Source organism: Choristoneura fumiferana, chromosome Z, assembly GCF_025370935.1.
Source record: "Choristoneura fumiferana chromosome Z, NRCan_CFum_1, whole genome shotgun sequence".
In the NCBI taxonomy this organism is placed as follows: Eukaryota; Metazoa; Arthropoda; class Insecta; order Lepidoptera; family Tortricidae; genus Choristoneura; species Choristoneura fumiferana.
The window spans coordinates 9267031-9289071 of NC_133472.1; the positions used below are offsets into that span (position 1 = coordinate 9267031).

The window sequence follows — 22041 nt, forward strand, 5'->3', positions numbered from 1 at the left end:
TAATATTAAGTATGGATAATATGACCAATTCATGAGTTGTCAAATACCGTACTCCCACGTTAAGTACCACGTGCCAAATCACACTGAAAAGCGAGTCGCCGTGCCGACACTATATTTGCCGTTTGTAATACTTATAACGATACATTTTGAAGTATGCATGTAATAAATACATTTAATTATGACGTGTCAACTAATAACAAGTGATATTTGTTTATACAATTTTAAATTGTATTCAACGAAATAATGTTTCCTAAGTATTAAATGAATAAATAAAAATAAAATATGTTTATTTAAAAATATACAGTGGTTGACAAGAATTACCAGGGGTCCCCTCACTAGGCTTCACCTGTAACGCAGGGAACCAGTTAAAATTATATTAAATAATTAATTCTGGTATTATCTGGCTTAACTAGGATACAAAACTTTAGTTTAGCTATAAAACTTACTTAAAACAAAGGAATTTATTGACAGGAGTTTAAGTTTAAATCAAAGTTACATATCTGTTCAATGAGGGCTATCGTTTTTTGTCTCACTAGATGGCGCACTGTTGCGTGAGGTTTTTAAGTATGGCTTTCAAAGTCTGTTATTACGGGCCTGAAAACAAAGTTTAGATTAAAATCATATTTAATACATCTTAAAACCGTACCGTAAAAATATCGAGCATGCCACAGTGATACATAGTCCCCGTTTTGTTCGGAAAAAAGGGAGGACAAAGGTTTCCGAAAGACAAAACTATCTCAAAACATAGACATTCATTGCCCCGGAACGCATATTTGCCATAATTAATTACAGATATTGCAAAATATTCACAAAATTATTCTAACTATAAATAAACCCGCGTAGCTGACCCAAAAACTATGAGATTTGACATTTCGGAGACCTCATGTATGGCGAACTCATACGCGATAGCCCTCATTGGGATGCACCAAAAAACTAACCTATAGTTTTTATTTTATTTTTGGAAAGAACAGGATATTTTAAGATACCATTTTCATTGTTTTTGAATTTGGATGATTATTTAAATTTTTTATATTTTTTTTACGAAATACGCTGGATGACGTCACAGTGAGACAACCACGTTCCATTGCCTAGAAAAATTCAGGTCGTACGTAACATAATCTGTGGCATTACAATTTGACAATAATTCAAGCACGGCTTAGGGTCCTAAATGAACCATGACAAATAGTTTTATTTATTTCTCTTCTTTCAGCTTCGATTATTCCTGTTTGTTTAATAGTGTGATAGATAGTAAATAGATATTTTTATTTAAATCTGTTATTTAAATTCTTTTGTATTTACTTGTAACGTAGTAATTTAATAATTTAATTTGTAAAAATACATAGGAAATACTCGTATACATTTCGGACTGTACGATAAATGACAACTGTTTAAGGCCGGGTGCGCATCATGTGATTAAAGTTCTATTTTTGTCACTCTTTACTATTATAAGCAGGACAGCAACAATTAAAACTTGCCTTTGTGACGAGACATTGCAGGGGTCAAATGAGGGTCCTTACTTAAATTTTGTTTATTTAATTAAGTTTATCACATTTTTGGAATCTGATATCTGAAAACGCTTCACAAAGCCAATTTCTCCAAATGGTTCTCGATTTATTATATGTTGTCAAAAATTGGGACATCCCAATTACTTCAGCATATTTGAAGTTCTTTATTCATTGAACTATTTATACTTCACGCAATGCATTTGGCAATTTTCCCATTTGTATACAAAATACCTATTCTAAAACTCAAAAGGATAAGGGGCTGTTTCACCATCCATTGATTAGTGTTAACTGACTGTTAAATGTGATGCAGTCTCCGTCTATTCGAACAAAACAAATGGAGACGGCATCACATTTAACCGTCAGTTAACACTAATCAATGGATGGTGAAACAGCCCCTAAAAGTTATAATTTGTCTGTGTCCAGCCAAAGTCAAAAATCAAAGTGACAGAAAAAGGCGAGCAATGCTTAACAATTGCAATATAATAAAGGATGAAAGGTAGTATAATATCAAAATGTATGAACCTATTTAAACTCAAGACTCATGTGAGATTCGAAATTTAATGTTTATACATTTTGACATTTTACATAATGTATTTATTATTATTTGAGATGAGACTTTAATTATGTTAAGTATATTTATCACACAAAGAAGTATACAAGTTTAAGATAATATGCAACATTTCGGCTTATTTGTGTTTATCTAAGATAGAATCAATATAAAACAATGAAAAAAAAAACACCAGCCGCCAACCCGCCAATTTCTATTATAAATTACACACTATCTTCTGGCGACTCACTTAGCTTACTTTAAAATTAAAGTCTACAATATATTTCTAACTATTCATTATGTTTCCAATCATAATATTAGCAAGTCAGTCTATCCTATTTACCACTAACTTACAAATAATTTTGTATGTTAATTTCCTTGAGTCAGTTTTTAGGGCTCCATAGCAGAAATGGTAAAACGAAACCCTTAGTGTAGTTCTGTTGACCATTTAACCATAGGAGCCTTAAGAGCTACATGAATTAAATATTGAAGGGATGTCGTCCGGGAAATGAAACATATTTCTGTAGTTAAAACAGGAAACAAAGGGAGCATTTATCTTTATTAATAATTAAATAAGTGGTGGTAACGCCTTAGTGATTTTTGTGATAATCATTTGTACTTCATTTCAACTACAGAACCCTTCGTCAAGCGTGGTCCAGCACGCAATTGGCCGATTCATTTAGTTAGTTCGTTTCTAAGCAAAAATAATTGTAACAATATTTTTCCACTAAGGAACAAAGTATATCACACTGAGTTGTCCGTTGAGAAAGTATAGTCGGCAGCAGATACACACGGAGGACAGTCAGAACAATAAATTGTCATTGTCAAGCCAGTAGAGCATGTAGTCAGCTGTAGAAAAAACAGTAGGTAGATGAAAGTTCATTCCATTTTATGATCATAGTCATAGCAGAACAGCACCAGGAGTGTTGAGTTTTTTCAGCTCACCCGTACCTCTGCGATATTTGCTGCTGACTATACCGCAATTGGTTTGGCAGAGTAATACACAAATCAATAAACGAAAGTTGTCTTTCATTAGGCACTGGAACCTAAATCAGTCACCCGGCAACGACTCATTCGGTGAGAAAAAGTGTAAACGTAAACCAATACGTTGGTACACACGTTAGAGCCATTACAGACACACTGCAACCCAAGTAACTATAACTGCCGATTACCCATAGGCTACATTCGCAGTTGGCGTGCAGTAGTGTGCAGTTTTTCCGTCTGCAATAGGAAACTGTGTGGGCAGTCGGCAGTCACGGTGCAGTAAGTATGGAGTCCGTCTGAAATGGCCCTTAGTATAACACGCAGACACGAAATGGTATATACGAGGTCCAACTGCTTTCAGCTGCAATGTGTATGAAGACTCTTTGTGAGTCAACTACACGGCTTAGGGCGTCTTCACACGTGCCACGCGGCACGTGTGAGGCCGGCCTAAGCCAGGTACATGGGCTAGGTAACAGCCATATGCCCGAGCCGCTTGTAGTCGATTTTGTCGAGCTGGACCAGCGGTCGCAGCTGGTCCGCGAATGCTCGCATGTCTTCTGCTATTGCGTCTTGCCCTTGCGGCGCCAACACCTAAAAATAAATAGAACCTAAAATTAAGAGGCACCACAACACAACGCAGGTCATTCTGGATACTTGATTAGAATCAACCCAACACTGCTTAATAAATGTACACAAAGTCCATTACCACCGTATTTGTCTCAAACATTTGCGTTTTTACCCGACTGCCTGAATATCCCTCGATATTTAATTAAAAGAACGAGAATTAAACCGGACCCAGTATTTAAGTCAACCTAACTTGCACGTCTTTAACACATCTCGAAACTTTGAATTTTGGGAAAAAAAAAATACATTCTATCTTGCATGTCGCCACGTGGCGGTTACGTTTAATAGAAGCGAAAATTTTGTGTTATATAAAGAAGACACAGGTGAGGTGACCAATAGAACGTAACCTCGTATGATCATAAGTTTTGAGATGAATAAAAACATCTTTTTCCCGAAAAATCATATATTACGTAAAAAATGAAATATAATTTTTTCATAATGGCCGCCATTGTGCCGAACACAGACCTACAAATCGTGTGGGCCCAAAACTGATGACATGCCAAAGAGCTATGGAGAGAAGCATGCAGGCTACACAAAGAGAGACAGAAAAAGAGCTACGGACGTAAAACACATAACAAAAATAGATGTGACCAAAACAAAAAAGATCAAATGGGAGTGGGTAGGACATATGCTCAGAGAAAATAAAAATAAACGGACAAAAAATACAACAGAACGGACTCCTAGATTCTAGACGAAAAGAGGAAGGCAAAGGAAACGATGGTCTGGCGAACTTAAAAAGCTGGAAGAGGCTTTTGTGTCCCAATGTGGCATGTCATTGGGACACAAAAGCCTCACACATAAAATACCTATCTATAAAATTATAAAACTACTAATTTTTTTTTGGAAAAAAGCTCTAATAAAAAATAAATAAATTAAATAATAAATAATTATGGTTAGGTTTTTAGTCATAAACCCTAGTATTATGAATAAATGATGTAAATGTTGTTACTTACAGATAGTTCAACAAGATAGCTTTGTGAGATAGGTTCCGGAGGCATTGCAGAACTCTGTGATATCTTGAACACTTTGGCAACAGTGATCTTCATCCTCCCTTTTCTAAACATGTAACCTGCAAATAATGATTCTGATATAGGGGAAGAGTTGAAAAGATTTGTTGTGTTGTGACAGAGAAATAAAATAGATTTTGACTTGGATAAGATCATTCTGACTGAATGAATTAGAATCAATGTTTTTAAGAATAAAATACATGCTCTTTCTTTCCATTAATTTTCTTAATTTTTTGTATCTCATTTGCACGAATGTCTGCCAGCATATGTGTGCCCCTTGTTACGTATTTGTAACATACATGGGTGGCGGTGATCGCTTACCATCAAGTGACCCGCATGCTCGTTTGCCAGCTATTTGATAAAACAAACAAACAAAAAAATAGTTTTTTGTGAAAAATAATATGGAGGAGGATTTTATAAACTGTAATAATATGGGCCTCAAATAGAAGCTTAACTATAATTAGCACATTTCCATAAGAGCAATCAAAAACCGGCCAAGAGCGTGTCGGACACGCCCGAAATAGGGTTCCGTAGCCATTACGAAAAAATTAAGTAATATTTTTCTAAGGATTTCGTATTTTGTACCGAATATTCCAAGTTTAGGTATATTTTATAACTTAGGCCGTCTTGCAGAAAAAAAAAACTAGATTTAGTCGTTAAACCTGGCTTAAGCTTGACAGTTCCATACATTTTGACACTACTAAACTGAGCTTAACGCAAACTCGAGATTTATGTGTTTCCGTTTCCAGCAAGTAGTCATTAAATTACTAATAATTCTCAAGAAAACTTAACCGTTATAGTTTTCCTTGTTATTTTGATATACTTACTACCACCCCGAATTTATTCAAAATTTTCCACCCACCGTTTTAGATTTTAGAGGAGGGGGGACGCTCGATTTTTATAAAAATTTGCACTTTAAAATTGAATATTTTGCAAACAAATCACTGAATCGAAAAATCGTTTTAGCAACCCTCCAACCAATGATTTTAAAAGACCTATCCAACGATACCCCACACTACAAGGTTGGATTAGAAAAAAAAACACCCCCCTTTACGTCTATGGGAGGTAAACTAAAAAAAAATAAAAAAAATTTAATTGTCATTTTATTGGCATAGTTTACATATTCGTGCAAAATTACAGCTTTCTAGCATTGCTAGTCCCTGAGCAAAGCCTCGGACGGCCAGACAGACAGACAGACATGGTGAAACTATAAGGGTTCCGTTTTTGCCATTTTGGCTACGGAACCCTAAAAAGTATGAAATAAGAAAAAAACAAAAATAATAATATAAAATGGATTAATAATAGAGCTTGTTTGTCTAGGCCACAATAGCTCTCTCCAGACAGATGTTATGCATTGTAAAAATCTTTTTCCTTTTTTTTAAATTTATTTTTTAATAAAATTAAACTTCAAATAATCATATTGGTAATTGGTATACCTAACATAGATTTGATAGTGAAGAATTTTACATAGTATCCCTAGTGATATAAGGATGCCTTGTGAGTGGCAATTCTATCCAACCTATCTGCATACTATGGCAAGAAAGACATACCTTTAACGCTATATTCAAACTCGATTCTGCAGCCAAGTTCATTAAGAAACTCAATGAGCATGCCATTACAGGCTATATCGAGGCTGGAGCGAACAACAGTGGGCCTAGTCTTGTCTCCCAGGTCAGGCTGTCCAATATAGCGGAGCTGGTATGGCATGTCTCGGGCATCCAAAGCTTTGCGCACCCTTAACATAAGTGGGGCAGACTGAAAATATGCAATAAATATACATTTATTTAGATGACTAGATATAACATTTTAAAATCGCAAGCATTTTAATTTTAAAGACTATTCCTTTACTGGTATAATTCTTGTTTTGGTACATGGATATTAATTAATACCATGTAAGAAAGTAAAATATAATGTCTTGATTTTGAATGCTAATCAGAAAGCACAAAATAAATAATCATCATTATCTTAAAGTTTGCAAAAACACATGCCATTTCAGAAATAGACTTTTTTCATAGGTATCTTGTAAGATGTTTCAACAACATCCATGCTCTGAAAAACGATATTGTCATAATTGGACCCTAAATTGTCATTGTAATTTTTTAGCCTTAGTCATCTCATCAGGGTCCTTGACTGAGGGAGATAGCCAGCCATTGCCAATATTTTTATTGAGCATACAAAAAAGGATAATTTCATGATTGAATTCGGTTTGATTCATACCTGTTGATTAGGGTCCCGGAGACTGAAACAGACCTCCTGGTCATCAAATGTTTCTGGACCAGCATCAACATTGTCGCATAAGCCTCGAAGACGATGCAGCAAGACTTCTACAGCTGAGTCCAATACTGAGCCCTAAGTCATATTAAAAAGAAAAGAATTACGAGAATTAGTATTATAGAATTATAATTAATTCAGAGCTCATTTAGTACTGTCAGTAGCAGGAGTGATGCTGGTGCTAAAAATGATCTGCACAGGATGTCAGTATTGTAAACTTTATATAATTTCATATGAGATCATCCGCCGGGCACTGCTAATTGTATTTTCCGTATTTGTTACAGTTTTTCATTTTCTTTGTCAGAAACATTTTTTTCAAGTATATAAATTAACAGCATGCCTGATACACCTCCAATTATTTCCAGTGCTTTCATTCTAGCATGGTGCGGGTGAAACTTGATGCATGTTTCATTTTACTCAAAAAAAGTTGCTGCCGTCAAATATATCGAAGTATATTTCAGTTGTAGGCTGAATATTGACTGGCGTAAAATATTTGAACATAAAGAACTATGTAATACGAAATAAAATTAAGCTATCAGATTTTTATAATCAATTAATTAAATTCAAAGTACAATTAAGTGGCGAAACGTACCAGAGACTCGTTTAGTGATGGGACCTAATGGATCTTGAGTTATATTGGTATTTATTAATTGGTAAGTAACAAATATTCTTGCAACTGCCTGCCTGATAATTTATATAATATAATATAGTAATAATAATAACATAATAATAATAAGAATTTCACTAATATTCTCATCAAAATTAGCATAATAATCAGATTAATGATGCCATTAAGAGAAGTCTCTTCGTTCCATTCTCCATACAAACATAGTCCCCGTCTCATTTGAAAACTAGGCAACAGAAATAGATAACATTTTGTAATTATGGACTAGACATAATTATCTCAAAATTCAAAATTCAAATGATTTATTCAGTAAATAGGCCGCAATGGGCACTTTTACACGTCATTTTTTAAACTACCAGCGCTTTCGGAAAGACCATCATTGCAAGAAGAATGCGCCGCAAGAAACTTGGCAGAAAGTCATTTTTCATAAAAATATAATTACAAATAAAATACTTAAAACTATATTATACAATAAAAGAAAAAAAATACAAAAAATAATAATAAAAGAAATACAGGGATGTATGGGGTTCTAAACTATATCTACGTTCAGTGGAAGTGTAGAATGCTTCCACCGTCATAAATTTTAAAATAATAATAACAATAATTTAGTTCTGAAATATACATTTCAGGTCAAGTAACCATTAAACTTTTGGATTTCGAAGGCAAGTTCACGTCTGCCGCCCCCAAAGTTAGCTCATCTATGCCTGTGGTTTTTCAGATTTTCATATAAATGTGTAATATCAGAATTACAGGAGCTCAAAAGTCGACAAAAAAAAGATGTCAACTGCACGAGAATTACAGAATTATAAAGTATTTTTTTTTAAATTGAAAAAAACCACAGGCTTAGAAAATATAATGAATATCTTGATTGTAAAATATCAATTAAAATATCATTGATTTCTGTGCTGTACTTTTCGTATAATTTGAGGACAACGAAACCCAAAATTCAACCGCCTAAATCTTGAGAAGCCTACAGCTATCTCAATATAAATTACGGACGTCGTTGCGGAAGGCATGGGGGGGACGCTGCGAGCGCTTATGTCACGAGCGATAAAGACAGCAATATTCCAAACAAATACCTAACGCGGCCGGCAGGGAAACTTCTCTTAATTATGATTAAGATTGTAAATTATTAGTTTTATCAACTCAAGTTTTGACACTTTGACTCTCTAGTCGTGATATTGACAGCTTGCTGTCACCCACACCCACCATGCTACGATGAAAGTACTGTAATTACAATTGATGAGACTTTAGTTTAAGATTTTCATATTTTTGTATTTTTATCTTAATCCACATTATTAATATTTGAAACTAAGAACATTAAAATGCAGGTTTTTTTTTTAGGTTAAAACTAAACATAAATATAACTTGTTTGTTCTGACCAGGTACAAAAAAATATGAAGAAAACATGTCATCTAATATATAAAATTCTCGTGTCACAGTGTTGTATTGGGTATATTCGGTAGGTTTGAGAATAGCATGTAACCTATTTGTCATACTTCTGCGGGCGACACCTAGTAACTTTATAATTTCAATTTGGTCCTTTTCAATGAAATCTATAATCTTCTGTCACAAAGCTATGATATTCCAGTGTTTTGACCTATGGCTTCTGAAGCAGAGGGTTGTGGGTTCCAATACTTGAAATAGATTTGCAATATTAACTTTGAAATTGGGAGCTTTACACTAAAGGAAAACATTCTGAGGAAACCTTCAAAACCTGCGGAACAATTCAATAATGCATACGAATTTGCCAATACACCCTGGGCCGGTGTGGGGACTACAGCACAAGAAACACTCATGCTGTGAGAAGGCTAGTATTGTATATAGGCAGAGATGATCTGTTCCATAGCTGCCAATGTTACTTCTAAAGTTACATCTCTCAAACTTCCATGTAAACCGACAAATTGAATACCTTTAATATTTTATAATTGAAGCCAGAAACCTTAGCAAGATAGGTATGAATAATATCACTTAGAGCTAATACTATTTTATTTACATCGATGCAGCTGAATAAAAGGTCATACTGATTGACGTCACTATTCATTCGAAAAATATTTCATGTACATGACATACCTGTAATAAATATTCCTGGTTAGGAATTATATTGGCCTTTAATGCTTGGCTGAGGCTATCCGTAGCAGTGATGGGAGCTGCATTAGCAGCGGACATTGTTACTGCTGTACCAGCAACAAACAGATGATATTTTACTGTCCTTTATTTTGTAGATAAAAATAATCAACTCGATGACATGATACAAGCGAATGAGTCTTTGAGCGAATGAATCATTATCATATCATATCATTCATTACACTCTTCACCGGCCCGGATAATACCGATATGGAAATACCAATACTGTTTTTCGTGTACACGCCAATAGAAACTGCAGGGCTACTATGAAACTCGAAACCCGAAGTTCATATCGTACCGCCCCTCTCGCTCTCGTATTAAATAGTGTAAGTGTCAAAGGGACCGCACGACACGAATTTCGAGTTTCGTAGTAGCCCTGCTGACATGAGCTTCTATCCGGGCGTTTTGTGTTGGGCGTGTACCGTGTACTTGAAAACAGGACGGGTATTTCCATGTCGGTCTTATCCGGCCCGGTAAAGAGTGTCACCTAATCTCCAACCCAACTCCAACCGTGCTCCAACCTAACCTAATCCATCTCAAGCGATGCACAGACAGAGTGGATAAAAACGGAATTAATGTTGTTGAACAAGTCTGACACATTCACGTAGGCGGTAGCGCCACTGTTATATATATATTTTTTTTACCAGCTTTTATTTATTTTCACCTGTCCCGTTGTCTGTCTCGGTCTGTCTGTTTGTCTCTGTCTGTAATCAAATCTTGCAAGTTAAATTCGACCAATTTCCAGTAGTTGGATTGACTTGAAATTTGGTATACTTTTGTAAATTGCGTAACAATACAATAATCTAAGATTATTTGATTTTCACATCGTCTCATGTAGTAGTTCAATATTTCTTTCTAAGTTATCACATTCATTTAACTAGCGGTATTTGAAATATGTTTCGTTGGGTATTAATTTTGCTATAAACTAATGTTGACCAATATATGTAGATATAAATTAATACTGATAGAAAAATTGAACTTGCCCCATGGTTCGAAATGATCACCTTTATCTATGTATCTGTCTTCACCAACTTAACTGTCACTGTCAGATAGACAGTCACAAATGGAAACTTCGCGTTGTTTACTCTGAGAATATAATAAAAATACGTGAAACTCTCGGACTTATAACATAAATTAATCATCAAAACATGGATATTCACGGAAGTGAATTTTATAGAAATATTAGACTGGCCTCAGATAGAGTAAATCACAGTGTTGCGAGCACTACAGATTTACCGAGGTTTTACATGCCCGGTGAGGTTATAACAGGCATGCAAGATTTCATGCGGTAATTGTTTGTTTTAAAGTAATTTCATTACTGATAAGGGCGGTATTTTTCCAACTGTAACTACAAATTTTTAGCAAAAATTTGCTTGCTGTTTTCCAGTGGCCACGGTACATCGACAGTAGGTGATAACCTGGTGTCGTCAGTGGCTGGTGTCTTGCAGAAAGTGAACAAGTTGATCTGCGTGCAGCCTGTAAGAAGCCGGTACGTGGGCGAGATTGGCGACGTCGTGGTCGGAAGGGTGGTAGAGGTGCAGCAGAGACGCTGGAAGATCGAAACTAATTCGCGGCTCGATTCAATATTGCAGCTTTCTGCTGTCAATCTCCCTGGAGGGGAACTGGTAGGTTGACCATGTAATTTTTAACCAACCTATAAAATATTATTGCATTTTGTTTATTTCATTGGTTAATTCAAGAACATATTGTACCTTCAGTGGAATAAGGGCATAAATCCACTTATTTTAATTTTCTCATTTTTCGATTTTTAGACAACTATGCCCGTGTACTACTGAAGCTACAATGCAAAGGTGTTACAGTCATTAATTTATTGAATTAAGAGGTTATTGTAAAACTTGTATAAGTCAGTCTATGATACCCTGTAGTATTAATTAGATTTCATCATGTCAGTGTACTCTGTATGTATTAAACTATATCTTGTCACATGATAACAAATATGCTATTTTTAAGCATTAAGTAGTAAGTGATATTCGAAGTTCTTGAAGATATGTTGATATTAAACTTGATGCATTAAATAATCTTAATTTTATAATGGTTATAGAGGCGCAGGTCTGCAGAGGATGCACAGTTAATGCGTAAACACCTCCAGGAGGGTGACCTTATCAGTGCAGAAGTCCAAAGTGTGTTCCATGACGGCTCCTTGTCATTGCACACTAGGAGTTTGAAGTATGGCAAGGTATGTCTTTTTAGCATTAATAAATAATGTACATACCTAACATGGTTTAACATAATCAATGAAATTATTATGTAATATGCCCAAAGCAAGTTGCGCATGTGAGGTTACACACTCATTTCGATCATTATGTATTTCAATATTAACCTGTTCCCTAAGCAATGAGTTTTTTGGGTCATTTACTTTATGTACCTAATTTAAAAAATTGGCAAATTATGAACAGTTTGTTACACACCACTGTGCTGTGTGGGACGTCGCACAAGTTAACATAACACAAGATGTAAAAAAAGACTGGTTTCTAGTACCCTTCCTGTACAAAGTCCCTAGCCCTTTTACTTGATTGTTGTTATTTGTTGCTAAAACAACCTTAGGTAGTCTGTGTAAATTTCAAGTGTCTACATATTACTGTTCAAAAGATACAGCCTTGTGTTTCAGAAGGACTAATGGTTTGCAGTCTTCACTTTTGACATGTGAATGTTGTAAAACTTGTAAACACTTATAGATATTAGGTAATTAAAAAGAACAGTTTAAAAATATTATGTTTTCTTTGCTATATGTAGAATTTTAACGTGCATGACTTAGAATGGTTTTGATATGAACAATATATAATATGTCTATACTTTTTATATTAAATATACTAGCTGGTGCCCGCGGCTTCGCCCCTGGTGTAGTTTTTTTTTTAATTTTCTAAATCTTCTTTTATAAGAACCTTCTCCTGACAATAGCAAACACAGCAAAAAATAATTAGTGGAATCGGTCCAGCTGTTCACGCGAGATGCCGTGACCAAGGGAAATAGAGATTAATTTTTATATTAAGACTAGCTGGTGCCCGCGGCTTCGCCCCCGGAGTGTTTTTTTTATCATTTTCAAAATCTTTTATAAGAACCTTCGCCTGACAATAGCAAACACAACAAAAAAAGAATAAGTAAAATCGGTCCAGCCTTTCACGCGTGATGCCGTCACCAAGGGAAATAGGGATTCGTTTTTATATATTAAGGCAGGAAAAAATAAATCTAGATTAAGTAGTTAATCCAAGCTTAAGCTTGAGAGTTCCATACAATCTGACACTACTAAACTGAGCTTAACGCTAACTCGAGATTTATGGTTTTCCAGCAAGTAGCCATTAAAAATTATATTATATTATATAGAGGAAAGATTTGTTGATTGTTTGTTTGTTTGCATTGAATAGACCAATTAAAAAAAAACTCACCGTTGGGAAGCTACACTATCTCTGAATGACATAGGCTATATCATATTTATAAAAATTAGGGATCTGTTCTCAAACCTCAATAATGTAACCCAAGGTGTAAAAAAATAGTCACAAAAAAAAAACACTGCGGAGACTGTTAAAGATGAAACAAAAAAATGTTCTACAATATTAAAGAATATATCAATATCTACAGAAAACTTCGCAATACCAAAAGTCGAACTATTGTAGTTATATCACTATAACTACTATTTACATTTTAAAAGTTGATAGAAATGACGACTATAATCAGACCATTTTATTCATACCTTTGTATGAATCCTTATCTAAATAAATCATTTCATATTCAAGACTGTTTTAATACCTGTAGATTACTTTTTGAATTATTCAAATCGGGGAGTTCCATTCAAAAGATAAACCAAAAAATGCATTTACCTCAACGCGTCCCGGCTTCGCGCGGGTCGGGTGTAGTTTTTGGGAAATGGAGCTGAAAAATGTGTGTGAAGTGCCCTACACTACAGATCTTTTTAAGGTTCAAAAATTCAAATCATTTATTCAGTAAATAGGCCGCACTGGGCACTTGTATACTTCATTTTTTGAACTATCAGCGCTTTCGAAAAGACCATCATTGCCAAGAAGAATGTGCCGCAAGAAAATTGGCAGAAAGTCATTTTTCATAATAATATAATTACAAATAGAATACTTAAAAACTACAGTATACAATTTAAGAAAAAAATACAAAATAAATAAATAATAATAATACAGGGTTCCCGGGACCCTATTTCTAAGACTCCACTCTCCGTCTGTCTGTCACCAGGCTGGATCTCATGAACCGTGATTATCGCATCCCTATATATAACAATAAATACTAAGAATAAAATAAATAGGGGCCCCCTACAACAAACGTGTTTTTTTTTTGCCTTTTTTTCTCGATATTAATAACCGCAACAGGTAGACGCTTGAAATATTCACAGTATACATATTTAGTCGGAAAAATACTTTAAAAATAAATAATGAAATTAAAATAAAATAATTATTTGAAGGGACCTCCCTTACATCAAATGTGATTTTTTTGCCGTTGCTTGCTAATGCCTTTTGGTAAATGTTTTTTGCTAACGGTACGAAACCCTTCATGCGCGAGTCCGACTCGCACTTGGCCAGTTTTTTGAAAGTACGGGCTGCCGACGCGGAGACCTTTTTACCCGAATGTCCAAAGGAGGGTTATTTTGAACATTGCACCTGTGCGGAGCCGGGGCGGGGCGCTAGTTATAAATATTAAAACTAGTTGATTTATCTTTTAGCTTACTCAAGGCACTCTGGTGAAGGTGTTTCCATCGTTTATACAACGCCGGAAAAACCATTTCCACAACTTGCCCTGCGGCATATCAGTGATCATAGGCAACAATGGCTACATATGGATCAGCCCCTTGCACCAGAACATCATGATCGAGGAGAACAAAGAAGAAATTCAGAATGACGAATTGCAGGTTGGTTTTGTTATGTTATATCATTCTTTCCTAGCTTTTGATCGCAATTTTGTTTTGGAATCCAGTATTATTTCCCTGGGGAAGCACCTACAAAATCCAGAGTATAAAATCTGTGATGTGAAGTATTCATCATCGAGGGTTTTCTGATAGGTAGAATATCGCTAGATGGCGTTAGTATCGTGATATCTTTAGTAGTTTGATATTTGTGTTATGTTTATGATTGATTTTGCATGTAATGGTTTATAATAAGGTTGTAACGGAACTTCGCCTCCGGCTCCATTACTGCGGAAGTTCCGCAAGAAATCGTATCTTCGCCTCCGCAATTTTTTTTGCGGAGTTATAACGGAGGTTTGTTTCTCATTTTATTATCTCGGCGCGCAGCGGGAACGCGGTCGGGGTGGGGGCGGGCCTATGTCAAATAACACAAGACAGGAATCAACCTGTCTTGTTGCTTGGACGTACGACATTGTAATGTATATGTTTGATTGAACCGCGATTTTTTTATTTAACTCACATGCATGATGAGATGAGATTTGGCAGTTTTTTTTAGAAATATTAGAGATTTTTGAGTTAAATAAAGTATAAACTACTATTATTTCCACATCCACTTTTACCTCCGCATCCGCCTCCGTTAACCTCCGCTTCCGCGGAGGCGAAACTCGTCGCCTCGGCTTCCGCCTCCGTCTCCGCTAAGAAGGCCTCCGTTACAACCCTAGTTTATAACTAAATGAGCCAATCTCAATCAAAGCTGTATCGACAAATGGGCGTCTTGTCAATCAATGGCGCCATCTAGTGATATTTTGTTCCTAAAATGTGACAAGTTTTTGAGGTCTCTTCTATCTAACAAATATTGATAAAAACTACCATAGGACGGAGGTCTGCTTTAGTTTCAGTTGAATGTTTGCCACAGAGCTATATTTATAATTGTCTTTTATGTATATATATTTAAGCTTATATTTTAACGAGGCTTTAGTACACCAAATGTGACTATGTCAGCCTCATGGGAAGCCTCAAATATATACACCACAAAACAAATATTACACTCTCCCTTGCACTAAAACCACGTCTCTGGGTGCAAAGGCCTGTCTAATGAACCAGTAAACCAGCACTGCTTCTTCTGAAAGCGGGCGACTCAGAATCACATCTACACCTCCATTCAACAAGCCCATACCATCCAAATACCTGTCTCTGCTGTCCTTATTCTGATCACATTCCAAAAGAAAATTAATAAGGTCTTCAGCCTTATAACAACCTATACACTAAGGTGATTGTAACGTACGTACAACTCTCATCAAATTAAAAAAATAGTTTAGTGGATTGTGACCAGTACCCTATTTCACGAAACTACAACTTACAATTTACAAGCGGTATTCTTTGTTTAACAGTATGCATTGAAAAGACACTACCGCTGGTTAATTTTAACTTGTAGCTTCGTGAAATAGGGCACAGATCGCACAAGAAAAGCCCATACTACTTAACCACTAATAAAAACAACTTTGTGTTGCTTTAATTAATCGTTAACTGAATACTAATACGAGTTTTTGTTTTGAAAAAATTACACTGTTAATTTCTTGTCGCTTCGTTTCTTGTCAATTTTGGTCTTTCTGAGCGTGCTGGTAGTACAAAAACAAAGATATTAAAAAGATTACCTACAAAAAGTTTTAATTTTCATGTTGGCTGTCTGCATACTGGCGGAAGCCTAATTAATTTGCAAATTATGTTACGGTATGAAGATTTAAAAATACTTTTACTACTCTGTCGTTGGTGTTGAAAAGATTAAAATCCGCATTTTTTCTTCAGCCGGTGAGCAGAGCAGACCGCGAGACGATGTCGCGCGTCAAGAACTGCATCGCTGCGCTCGTCGCGTCCGACGTCAAACTGGACGCCACCAGCATAAACTTCGCGTACGAAGAGAGCCTTAAGTACGAGTCCGTCAAGGAGTTCCTGGAGCCCGAGGCGATGCTTGACGTCGCGTTCCTCACCCAGCATAGAATTAAAAGCTTCATGGAAGGATATTTTGAGTGTTTTATTCTTAAAACCTTCTCGTAAAACTTAACGTTTTTTACTAGTGGCTCTACTGTCTTCTCTTTTGCGTGTCAATAATATAGAGCTGCACTTTTCTATCCGATCGGGGTGAAATTAAAGTAAGTCTTGTACGGCCAAGAATTTGTCGACCCGGAATGTACGACCTGGGCCCGATTAGCAATTTTGTATTGAAGTCCACTAAAACTGTTAGCTCGTACTTTATTGTTGCCCCTGATAATTCGTGTTCTTATGGTAAATTACATGAGGGCATAAATTATCAGGGCCCATTGCATAACAAATTACAAGCTAATAGTATGAGCGATTTTGTATTGAAATTCACTTATACTATTAGATTGTAATTTTGTTATGCAATTGGGCCCTGGTCGTGTATTACGGGTTGACATTTACAGTACGTACATTAACCGCACCCTCTCATCGGCGACCCCGCCATATTTCTTTCAAATTCTTTTGCTCTTGGGGGCCCCGTACACGTACGATTCTATCTTTGCTATTCCTCGTCAGACTGAGATCTGTGTGATGGGAAGTGGGGGCGATATTTGCACACTGTTCGTGATTTTAATTAGGTAGTTTCTTTACTTTTTTTTTACTTATGATTAATTTACCTTATGTCTAGTCTAGATCCATTTCCATTCTTATTTTTTTGAATAAAACAATAAATGTAGGTATCATCTTACAAATGATATTAAAAGATAAAATTAATTTCCTTCATCAAATTTGTTAATTTTTAGGAACAATGTATATGCGCTTTCGGATGAAGTCTCTGGGAAGTCCTTTTTTTCTGACCATGTAAGTTCTTTATTTATCATTTATTTAAAGTAGCGGCCTCTTACATGTAAAACGTAGACGTGAATAAACTTTAATCAAGCGTAGTTCTGTAGTATAAGTATAATAGATGTAATATAAATAGATTTTTCATCACACTTGCTCGTAAACAGTGTCGAAACATGCAGGCTACCTTGGTTGCAACCCCCCAAATAAAACCTTAATGTGCTTGTCATGAAACCCGTGGTCGGTAAATGAGCCATTGCGCGTACAATTTTTCTTTTCATGAAGCCCAAGGTCGGTAAATGAGTCAGTGCCCGTACTGAAGCTGCTGCGCCGTGCGCGCGCTGCTGCAGGCCCACCTGCACACGCACGCTGCGGCACATGCTGCGGGAGGGGGAGGGGGAGGGCCGCGCTACCAAGAACGCAGCCTAAGGTATCGCCAATACTTGGAACAATTAAGTATATTTCAGAAATATAGAATTTTACTCGCAAATGTGATGAAAAACATTGTATGTCGCACGGGCGGTACTAGAATTACGAACATCGACTCATTAAAGCCTTCAGTCTTCGACTTCGGGCTTCTAATAGACTCGTACGTAATTCCTTATTTACCGCCCTAAAGACACAATGTACTATTGTTTCTATTATGTACTTACCTATATAGTGTAGCTACGTTGTAGCGGCCTCAGTATTAACATGCAGGGTCTCTCTGACCAAGAGACTTGTAGGTATATTTATTTATTGAGCTTTATAATATACGAACTGAGCTAGTAGTAGTAATTTCAACATATTCTTATTACATTGGCTTGTAACAAACAAAAGAAGAAAACGTTAATACCTAAAAAGTAAAAAAAAAACATGAAAAATTAACTAAAACTTTATGTACGAAATTGTTTCTGCGTGTTTTGTCAAAATGCGATAGTTACAAGATTTTTTATTTGTTAAGTTCATTAAATTGATAATCGTTGTTGTCGTATAGCAATATAAACAAACCATGCAACTTCACATTTAGTATATGAACAGAACCCCAACAAATTAAATTACAACAATCAACTAAGTCTAGGTATCAACAAATGAGTTTTTCTCAAAATAATCCCTAGATTTGTTGTTTAATACTACAGTACTAGCAGTTACCCGTTACTCCGTCCGCATAGAATTCGGTTTTCGCTATCCCGCGGGAACTATGGCATTTTCCGGGATAAAACTATCCAATGTACTTCCCCGGGATGATAACTATATGTATACCGAATTTCATTTAAATCGGTTTAGCGGTTTAAACGTGATGAAGTAACAAACAAACAAACAGACTTACAAACTTTCGCATTTATTATATTAGTGGGATTTCTAGTACGAAGCTCAAACATAAAGGTTTATTTTGGATCAGACAGGGCAATAAAAGATGTGCTATCAATTAAAATTATGTATTAAAGTCTACTATTATATCACAATTTAGTAGTTAAATACTAATATTAAATGTAAAAAAATCTGTGGCACTCCAAATTGCACAAATGATTAACAGTATTATAATCGTTAAAGTTAATTTGAGACAATTGTTGATAAAATAGGTAAAAAACTTTAGTGCGTCTTTACTCCTACTCCATTCATTTGGCTTTTGCATTTATATCATTATATTAAAATAGTTTAGTACTACATAGTAAAGTACATAGCGATAAAAGTCTTCAAAAATGATATCCTAATAATCTGGACTTAGTAAAGTATTCAAAAACTTAAATAAATATCATTTATCATTAAAATATTTTTATAATGTCTTCAACGCGAGCACTTGCAACGTTCCCGAAAGGGACTTATTTTTTAGGTAGCAAAGTACAAAGACATAGGTACACATTTCTTGTAAAAATCATCCATATTATGCGTAATGATTCTTGTCTCTATTATCAATTTATCACTAACGCATTACTCTTTCTTGTTTCTTTTACCGAGAATCCTCATTAGGTTTTTGGACATGAAGTATTTTTTATCCGGTGATCCGTCGTTCCTCTCGCAGTCCTCCACTGTAAAGAATCATATAATTAGAATCTGTCTCTTCTACGATCTCAAATATGTTTATGTGGAGGCTACCTGTGCCGTCTCTGTTTACTTAGTTCGATTAAACAGAAACGACACGACATCACATAAAATAATCGTGACTATACATATTTTTCCTTTTACGGAAATAAGGGATGACAGAACGAAAACCGAAACTCACAGAAACATAGGAATAGAGTGTCCACTGCCATAGCGTACACGTTGAAGAATATCGTGCTGATCAAATAAGTGGCCACGCTGAGCACGACCGCAGGCACGTAGTTATAATGCAATCGCCCGCCCTGCGTCACCTATAATTGAAAAAACTTATTGTTAACAAAAAGCTACAATAATAAACTGTACCTATTTTAATTCGATTTGCTGAACCATTAGCATATGAAATGAAATGAAAAGTTTTTATTGATGCAGAAACAGTGTAACATAAAATACAGCAAATATTAGAAAAGATATTGTAACGAATGTAAGTACCTCATAAACGAAGTTCCATTCCAACAAATAGTACACCGCAAAGCCAACGCCTATCGACAACAGCAGCTTCGAGAGAAAGAATATAAAGTCTGTCACCTGGAATTAAAAGGTCATCGTGTGTACAAAAATGAAGAGCAAATGGGCACTGTACAATTCGAGGCTTAGGTACACTTTCACTTAAATGTGTACCTGGACAACTTAATGTTAGGAAAGATGATGATATTTTAATTAAAGCAATAAAGTGGTCGTGCCTAAGTTTCGAATATGTTTTTAATTTAAAAATTACATATTTATATTTTTTTTATTCTCTTTTTCGACAGCAGTATTCAAGCATTTTACAGTAAATGAAATAAATTGATTTGCCAATGGTGTTTATGCAACTGTTACGTAATATGGGTCCTTAAAACACGAGTGGTTTTATGAAACGCGCCACCACATGAGTGTTTTAAGGCCTAATCACGTAGGTACAGTTGCATACAATATTTTATCTACTTACATACATATTATGAGTTCTCTAAGATGGGTTCAGAAACCGATGACAATGACCTGCATTGCATTACTGACTTGTTCTACCAGTAACATATCCATAGGTGTTAAACTAATGTACTTAGGTACTTAAGAAATAAATAAATGGAATATTTTTTTTATAAACTTTAAACAACAACACAGCAAAAAATAACAAACAAAATGGTTGACACTCTTTCCCGCCCTGGATAATACCGAGCCTGTTTTTCGTGTATACGCCCATAGAAACTGACATGAGCTTCGGTCGGTATTATCCGGGCCGGGAAGAGTGTCACCCAAACAAAATGACAACAGTAATGGGGCGACAAGACAAATCACGAAAGTTTTTTCAAGACATGCAACTCAGTAAAGTCCTTATTGTTATGTCGCTCGAGATCAAATTGTCGTGCGATTTATATATTTAAAAACATCAAAGTGACATTTTTGTATCGGGAAAAATATGTGTCTATGGCTACGAATAATAATTCTATTATCCGTAGGTCTGTGGATACAGGATAGAGGCCCATTTAATTTGTGTTGATATCTACAGCTGTTCCAAATTTGAAACTGTTCCTAAAACTCATTACAGTACTATATTTGACACTGTAATGAACATTACGATACTGCTGTTACCTACTACCACAGACTGCGACAGAATGCTGAATACATGTGCTAAACTTATTTTAAGATCATTTTTTGAATTTGAATTTGACAAGAAAGTTTTCATAGTAAAATCGGTTGTTTAATGCTGGTTTTTGAACGCATTATAGAGGACTTATGATATCTATGTATGTAGATAAAATATAATATATCTTAACAACCATAGTTACAAAAAGAAAATTAGAGCTGAGATGAGCTACTCTTCTATACTGAGGAATCAGAGGATGTGGACTCAAACTCAAAATCCCTTACCTTATCTAAAACTACAACTCTGATGATATTTCTCATAAGCAAAGAAAAAGCGTCTCTGGCGCTTGAGCAGAAATTCTTCCCGTGCACGGCGCACATAATATACGCATTCTTATTTATAAACTTAAGGAAGCTTTCCAAACACCAGAAGAAGCACTTGCAACAGCACATGATGCAGCGCGTGAACGGGTTGTCGAACTTCTTTAATTTGTGGTCTATGTACTCTAAGATGACCCTGATGACCCGGACAATGGCGATGATTAAGGCGCCAAACGCCACAGTGCCTAAGTGGTAACTGAAAAATAAATATGTGATTCACAAAACGATACTAATGAAATTACTCAATATCTACTGAAAGAGAGTCGTCTCGTTACGTCATTAGACATGATTTTACTTACCAAAGTACTCTAGAGATGCCAGTAGTGAGTGTCCAGAAAGGCAGATTCCTCTTGTCAAAGGTCCAGTACCAGGTTGAAAACGCACTAGCTAACATCATGTCAGCGACTCCACTGATGAAGAACATCGTCCAGAAGAAACCCAGCAAGTTCGCCACTGTAGACCAAACATCAAAAAAAATCTTCATTGCTCTTTAAATATAAAGTCGCTGCTTTAATACCTAAAGTCTTTGAAGCCTTTTTGGTTTTCTTTAATCAAAGATATATAACAAAACCAAAATTTACCACGAGCTTTGCGGTGAAGGAAAACATCGTGAGGAAACCTGCACA

At 35.6% G+C, this 22041-nt stretch overlaps 3 protein-coding genes across 7 annotated transcripts in view; 1 reads left to right on the top strand and 2 right to left on the bottom strand.

Annotated features, from left to right (window-relative positions):
- Positions 1-270: 270 nt before the first annotated feature.
- Positions 271-10217, bottom strand: MED18 (mediator complex subunit 18). Its single transcript, XM_074085217.1, has 5 exons — positions 9637-10217; positions 6885-7016; positions 6218-6422; positions 4614-4729; positions 271-3627 (listed from the first exon to the last, which is right to left on the bottom strand). Exons 1-5 carry the CDS (start codon positions 9730-9732, stop codon positions 3502-3504), a joined length of 675 nt encoding a protein of 224 aa, XP_073941318.1. The 5' UTR covers positions 9733-10217; the 3' UTR covers positions 271-3501.
- A 533-nt stretch (positions 10218-10750) lies between these two features.
- Positions 10751-16627, top strand: Rrp4 (exosome complex component Rrp4). Its single transcript, XM_074105350.1, has 5 exons — positions 10751-10978; positions 11078-11315; positions 11753-11887; positions 14393-14578; positions 16379-16627. Exons 1-5 carry the CDS (start codon positions 10839-10841, stop codon positions 16625-16627), a joined length of 948 nt encoding a protein of 315 aa, XP_073961451.1. The 5' UTR covers positions 10751-10838.
- Positions 16628-18794: 2167 nt separating this feature from the next.
- Ctl2 (Choline transporter-like 2) overlaps positions 18795-22041 on the bottom strand; it is a 28025-nt gene continuing 24778 nt past the window's right edge. For all 5 annotated transcript variants that reach the window (XM_074085269.1, XM_074085259.1, XM_074085277.1 and 2 more), the window contains 5 exons: positions 21715-21868; positions 21320-21611; positions 19904-19999; positions 19596-19725; positions 18795-19401 (listed from right to left, as the gene is read on the bottom strand). In XM_074085269.1, the coding sequence (XP_073941370.1) occupies positions 19304-19401; positions 19596-19725; positions 19904-19999; positions 21320-21611; positions 21715-21868 (770 nt within the window). In that variant the 3' untranslated portion in view covers positions 18795-19303. The remainder of the gene's footprint in view (positions 19402-19595; positions 19726-19903; positions 20000-21319; positions 21612-21714; positions 21869-22041) is intronic.